General features: G+C 36.5%; 1 protein-coding gene across 3 annotated transcripts; it reads right to left on the reverse strand.

Moving 5' to 3' along the window:
* Nucleotides 1–836: 836 nt before the first annotated feature.
* bokb (BCL2 family apoptosis regulator BOK b) lies at nucleotides 837–6,460 on the reverse strand. Of its 3 annotated transcripts, none has more exons than XM_052134181.1 (4): nucleotides 6,165–6,460; nucleotides 3,740–3,868; nucleotides 2,218–2,342; nucleotides 837–1,398 (listed from the first exon to the last, which is right to left on the reverse strand). In XM_052134181.1, the coding sequence occupies exons 1-4, from the start codon at nucleotides 6,226–6,228 to the stop codon at nucleotides 1,273–1,275; spliced, it is 444 nt and encodes a 147-aa protein (XP_051990141.1). In that variant the 5' UTR covers nucleotides 6,229–6,460; the 3' UTR covers nucleotides 837–1,272. The 3 variants fall into 3 exon arrangements, with proteins under 3 accessions (XP_051990141.1, XP_051990140.1, XP_051990139.1); XM_052134180.1 differs by having other exon boundaries at nucleotides 2,218–2,381; XM_052134179.1 differs by lacking the exon at nucleotides 6,165–6,460 and adding an exon at nucleotides 4,957–5,380 and having other exon boundaries at nucleotides 2,218–2,381.
* Between the last annotated feature and the right edge of the window lie 205 nt (nucleotides 6,461–6,665).

A 6,665-nucleotide genomic window follows, 5' to 3' on the forward strand; every position in this document is an offset into this window, starting at 1 on the left:
GTGGTAGTTAATTTATTAGGTATCATGAACTAGCAATGAATAATATTTTAAAACTGCATTTATTAATCTTTCACCCAATTTTCTCACCATCATGCCATCACAGATATGTATTACTTTCTTCTACAGAACACAAAGATTTTTAGATGAATATCTCAGCTCTAGGTTTATACAATGCAAGTGAATGGTGACCAGAATTCCAAAAGCTCCAAAACGGGGTAACGTCAGTATAAACCTAATCTATCAGACTCCAGTGGTTTAATCGATGAACAGACCAAAAACAAATTTTTCACTATACATCTTGACAATAGTAACATTAACAACTTGAGTCATATGGATTACTTTCCAGCTGACTTTATTTCCTTTTTGGGAGTTCTGGTACTGTTGACTTGCAATATATGGACATACAGAGCTGAGATATTCTTCTAAAAATCTTTGTGTTCAGCAGAAATCTTGGATGACAAGACGGTGAGTAAATGACAAGAGAATTTTCATTTTTGGTTGAACTATCCTTTAAGATAAATTAATCTTAAAAGAATAGTTCCCTTTAATATTTTCAAATGTAACCTTATTATAAAGTGTTCTTGTAAACCTCCAAAATATGTGATGTGTATAAATTATTTCCAGTAATAAGTACAGCATAGGTTTTAATGACTATCAATTGTAATTTAAAGGGAATATAAGATCATTAAAGCGCAGACATATACCTGCCTGGTTATGTGTGTTTTCCCTTTTCAAATTCTGTCTCAGTTTAATTACTTTCAATTGCTCCATGTACACAAATTGGTAAAAGCCTTTCTTTAGGTTGTATACAGTTGGTGACAATTTAAGTGTTATACACACACCACGCAAACCATGATTACTCAAAGTGCAAAGTGACACTCTAAACATAATGTAAGCAATTTTGTAAAAATACAAATATGACAATTGTTTGTCAAACAGAGTCAGATCTTACATTGTTTCACTCAACATCACAGTCATTCAGTATAAAACAACACATCATCAGCACAAAAGGAGCTACATTAACTTCATACCTTATTTCAAAGACAAACAGAGGAAAGACATTGTGGCTCCAACACTAAACATAGCAGTGCAATCTGCTTCCAGACTTTTGGGTCATAGCAGTCTATGCATAGTATGTTTTTATGATAAAGGTCAAATTTGATTAAGGTGCAAATGAACCTGGATAAAGTATTAAGTATTATTTGCTTGCCAGGACTCCACAAACAGTACAATGGATCATTCAAATAGTTCTTCATAATTCTCTTCACAAGGCTACTTCGTCAAGTAGATGTACATAGTCTTTAAGATCTGCCTCCATGTTAATACAGCTGCTGATAACCAATGAGCACGAGCATGAGCACTAGAGTCCATGTTCACCACACATTTTGAAATGTCCCCCTGGAAAGAGAGGTAAAAAGAAATAAGCTGTTATTTAACATGCTAAACCACTTTAACATGACTTAGAGAGTTGTTTTACCCAAACCATAATGGTGCCTGACAAAGAAAATTATTAGATAAATGCAGAGGTTCTGAACTGGTAACAGGTCTGTTTTGATAGGGGTCAGAAAGACAGCTGGGGAAACAATGCTAAATGCATATTACATTGCAACACATCACATAATCTTGCAAACAAATGAAACTAATGAAACAAAATAAATAGGCTTATCTACTTCGTAATGGAATAAGAAGACACTTCCCATATGTTTTGTTGTTGAGGACAAAGGCTGTGAGTCCAGTCAAGTTCTACCATATTATGATGCAAATTCATCTGTCACGAAATACTATGGCTATGGTTAATACTTATACAGTGTTTGGCCCAACGTTTGTTCCTTGTGTTACACTGGTAAATCACACTTCTGCTGTTGTTTTTAGAAAATTGTTAGTTTTCCTATTCAGCCTATGTGATGTTAATAATTTTGCACGTTGTTTGGCCAATGCAATTCATAGTACTATTAATCAACTTTACGGTTATTTTTTTAGGACAGTTCTTACTTTTATATGATATTAAATTTTGGTAATGTGTTGGGTCACATCTGATGTTCAATCTAAAATACTGTATGTGTGTTTAAGCAAAACCTTTTGAAAACCACTGCATTAATGCACATTTATGCTGTGTAGCCACAGGTGGACAACAATAAAGGATTTCCTGATATGGCCTTTAGAGGTCAGAATTACTCTAGGTTCATGGAGAAGGCATTACAGCGAATGGCCACTTACCCATCCTCCTCTCTTTTTGAGCCATGGCACCAGGCTTCTATGCACAAACTCTCCCAGACTGTCCACTATGGTGTGCACCATGACTGGATGGCCCTGTCGCACACAGTCCACAGACAGGCCAGCAGCTACAGCGTAAATAGCCACCACTTTCCCCCATGTGATCCCTTAAAAATTAAAGTAGTTCTGTGAGCAAATCTAGAAAGCTACCCAGAAATTCCTTTTGAGCACTTTCAAATATCTTGTTCTCACATGGGACAAAAGCACACACAAAAAAATAGCTCTTTGGCTGAACTTGCTTCAATCGTGAACAGTGGTTCCATGTGCAATGAAATCAAGTTGTGACAAAATGTTCTAGGATTGTAAACTACAGGAACGTGTAACCAACCATGGCTAATAGCTGCATTTACATTTAATCATACAATAAAATTAAGCATTTTAGTATAATCTCCAATTACAATGATCCTCTGAAAACAAGAGCCCTTCCACTGTGATAACAATTCCAAGGATAAAACAGGGCATGCAACTGCCAGTCTACATCCGAGACAGTTTAGATTAGTTTCCTAAAAACTCTCTTCTAATTGCTGTGGCGATGATATAACAGCAAGGCTAACACTAACACCATTAAGTCTCAGCCATAACACACTGTCAGGCATCACTGATGATGATGAGCCAAGCATCAAGGACTACGCCAACTGTTTCACGTTCCTTTCTCTTCAATGTTCATTTAAGATAATTCCTCACAGTTCTATTCTTGTCTGACTGGTTAAAAGGTTGTGAGAAGATCATTGGGCAGTGGAACAATGTTGCCATGGTTATGGACTACATTACAAGTCCCATGTACATCAACAGCTGCAGAACCAAGATAAAATATGTGACCAAATATGTACACAGGGAAGAATGTGGATATGTCCTTTTTAGGGGGTTTTCCATTTTTCATTGACAAATAAAAAAAGCAATTTGTGGAAAATAAATAAACATGTCTCTAAACCATGAGGGAAATTGATGTTTAAAGTGCACCTCTAAAATGCATCTATAAAGTCCAGTAAATAATATCCTACCCTATACTTTTAGGTGAAGTTCAATCCATAAAGGCAATTTGACAAAAAATGTATTGATTTTAAATTACTATAAAATAAAACATAAGGAAAAGAATGTCCAGAACTGAACTGCTTTTTAAATACCCAAACCCTGCATAGACACCACTGCTTCATTTACATTCTGAAGAATCCCAGTCTCAAAAATAATTATATTTATAGTAGGCATATTCATGATGCCTTAATGTACAATGGTGCAGTATATTTGTCCCCCAAACAACCACAATTCCCAACCTGGCAAGAAATTAACAGAAATAAAAGTAAGAGTTTGCCTTAAATGCAAGGCCATTCTTATAGACGGGCCTTATGACATGTGCCCGATTGCAAGAAACTCCTTAAGTTAAGAAATCCCTTAGTTTTAACTGTAAGTCTATTATCACAAAGTTAGATACGCTTACTCCAGTTGTATCTTCTTCCAACTCACTTACCCATGGATAGGATCTCTGTTGCTACAGAGAGAAATGCTTCCGACACCACTGCCTCCACTGCTACACTAATGTTCAGCTGCTTTGCAATATTACGATACACATAGGGCCGCATGTACTCCAGCTCATCACCTGTAAAACATACAAGAAGCTTGTAAAACTGCTTAAATAACAAACACACACACACACGCACTACTTAAATCTGACAGCACCACATTAGTATCTGAATAAGGAGAACAAGGAAAGCTTTAACAACTTAAAATGAAAAAGTTAAAAAAAAGGAAACGACACACTAGGCTACTGATAAGAACCTGTCTAAATTGTTGCAATCGAATGCTGTCTTTGCCCATTGCACCACGTCTTGTTTTTGTTTTTTCAGCATCTTTTGTAGGAGCATGTTTTTTTTAGACACCATTTCAATTTAAAAGGATTTTTCATAGTTCCTTTTCTTAAAAAAAAAAAAAAAAAACAGCAGCATCAAATTTCAGTGTTACAGTGAGGCACGTATAATGGAAGTGAATGGGGGACAATCAGTAAATATTCAAATACTCACTTTTTCAAAAGAATAGCCAAAAGACATAAACAATATGCATGTTAACATGGTTTTAGTGTGATACAATTTCTTACTAACTGTGTAACGTTTTAGCCAATTTTACAACTTTGTTACCATGATGATGTAATGTCAACAAACCCTTAAACGACTGTAAAATTTACAATTTAAACATATTTGCAGCTCAAATAATACACAAGTTTAACAGAAGAATAAATGTAAGTGCTTTTATAAAATTAAAAGCTTCCAATTTCTGCCTTTAACCCCTCCCAAATTTGGCCCCATTCACTTCCATTCTAAGTGCCTCTATGAAATTTTAATTTTTGGTTTTTTAAAAAGAAAAGGACAGATGAGCCGAAATTATTTTTGTGGTAATTAACATTAAGCCACAAATGATGTCAATTGAACCGGGGATATACCTTTAAAAAGAACTATAAACATTCGTTGGCGCTGCGTCTTGCTTTTTTAGCGCAAGAACGCGTTAGGTGTGAACGGCCCCTATTAATTCTATAATCTGAACATGATTTTAAATTGCTGATGTTCTAAAATTGTATCATAAATCTAGAATGAATTGTCAAACTATTAACCGAAGTTAAATACTGATATCATCACACTTGTTATTGAGCACTTTGCAATTAATTCACAATCACTCATGGTTCTCTTAGCCTACCTAATTTACGAAGAACCGAAGATACATCTTCAAGAGTTCCGTGTGGCGCAGGCAGATCCGGTTCAACTTTTGACCAGCTGAGTCCTTCTCTTATAATTCTGGAGTGAATGAAGTCTCTACAAAGCTCTTTTGACTGGGAGACGAGCTCTTTTTCCGCGGCGAACACCGAGGAACGCCTAAACGTGTTGCTGTTTCGCATGATTGGCACGACCAATAGCAACACAATAGCCTACTGCAACTTCAGCCTACATAACCTTTACTAGCCAAGCAAAGTGCGTTATCCACGACAGTTTCCAGATGAATTTCAAAACGTTTGCGCTTATCTAACACAGGTTCACTGAGATGTAAGGAGCCAATCAGGGAAAAACATCGCCACACTAAATCCCCCTGCGAGCCAATTGCTTTGAACTGATCGATCGTGAAGATCCGCCGCTGCTGTCCTTTTTAATTTACAGTGATATGTCATCTTATCCTTTCCAATTGTCTTTCGTTTTTCGCAGTGAAATCGAATACGTTGGAATGGGCTGTCATATTTCCATTGTTCTGTTCGCTTGCTCTGACGAAAAGATTGAGGTCGGACACTTGGAATCGTTTTTTCTCCTTACCTAGAAGGCTTAGGTAACCACTTAACCAACTCCCCAGTGAACGGCTTAGTCCAAATATAAACAGTGCCCAAGGCATCCTTCACTGGCCTATAGCCTATGTGCTGTTTTCAGTCTATGAAACTGTATTGCATATAAAATCAATTGAAAACAAACCAGCTCAATCAAATCAGTTAATTCATCAAATGCACACAACAAATCAGCAATGATTTATGACAGACAATAAGTCGTGTCTTAAAAACACTGATATTAAAAGAGGCTTTTGACAAATAGCCCCAGGTGTGAAGGCATTTTTGACAGGTATAAAACTATTATTTCTTCTTTAAAAAGATCCTTCCCCGAGAATCAGCAAGTTCATTCAGGTCTGTAGTGGTTCAGGGGGTAAGTTATTATCTGTCTATGTTTAGCTAACTAATCCTCTCATTACAAACCAACACAACCGTTTAAATGCCTGTGTTTGAATCTAGAATCCACCACATCACCCCATGCATGTTACAAGTCTTTTTTGTGATCATCATATTTATATGACATGTAGTGGAATTTATGATTCCGAGAAAACTCAAGTCAGATTGATAATTGTAAAAAGTAGTGACCCTTAATCGTTACCTTCAGGAGCAATTTCTTCTTGATCTACACCCCGCCCCCCAGTGCAAGGAAAGCTTGGAATCATTATTGATGCTGTAGTTGACCATGGTGTTGAAAATATTGGCCATAACAGGACTTGACACTGGACCTAACACTGGAGATTGCATGCCTTTCCCATTAAATGTCACCAAAAACAATATAAGAACTATCTGACCAAAAGTGACCAAAACAAAGATGGCACATACACTGTATAGACTACATGCCTAACATCATGTAACATAAACAAAACATTTTCAAATGCTAAGATTTTCTGATTGCTGTACACACCGCAAATTATGCTTCCTAGTGCTTGACGCATGCGCAAAGTGCTAGATGTCACTATAGGAAGCGTAATCAAGCTTGAAATCACCAATGCATTCACTTGCATCATATGGACCTACATAGCTGAAATATTCTTTGTTTGTGTTCTGCAAAAGAAAGGAAGTCATACATATCTGGGATGGCATAAGGGCGAGTAGATGA

The sequence above is a fragment of the Xyrauchen texanus genome, chromosome 9 (assembly GCF_025860055.1).
Source record: "Xyrauchen texanus isolate HMW12.3.18 chromosome 9, RBS_HiC_50CHRs, whole genome shotgun sequence".
Classification (NCBI taxonomy): Eukaryota; Metazoa; Chordata; class Actinopteri; order Cypriniformes; family Catostomidae; genus Xyrauchen; species Xyrauchen texanus.

Bases quoted from the DNA above. Each gene is read 5' to 3' on its own strand.
- bokb (XM_052134179.1), bottom strand. From the start codon at position 5,155: ATGCGAAACAGCAACACGTTTAGGCGTTCCTCGGTGTTCGCCGCGGAA. The intron at 3,869-4,956 runs GTAGGCTAAGAG...TATGTTTTACAG, and splicing joins TTCGGTTCTTCGTAAATTAG to GTGATGAGCTGGAGTACATG. The intron at 1,399-2,217 runs GTAAGTGGCCAT...CTCTCTTTCCAG, and splicing joins TCAAAAAGAGAGGAGGATGG to GGGGACATTTCAAAATGTGT.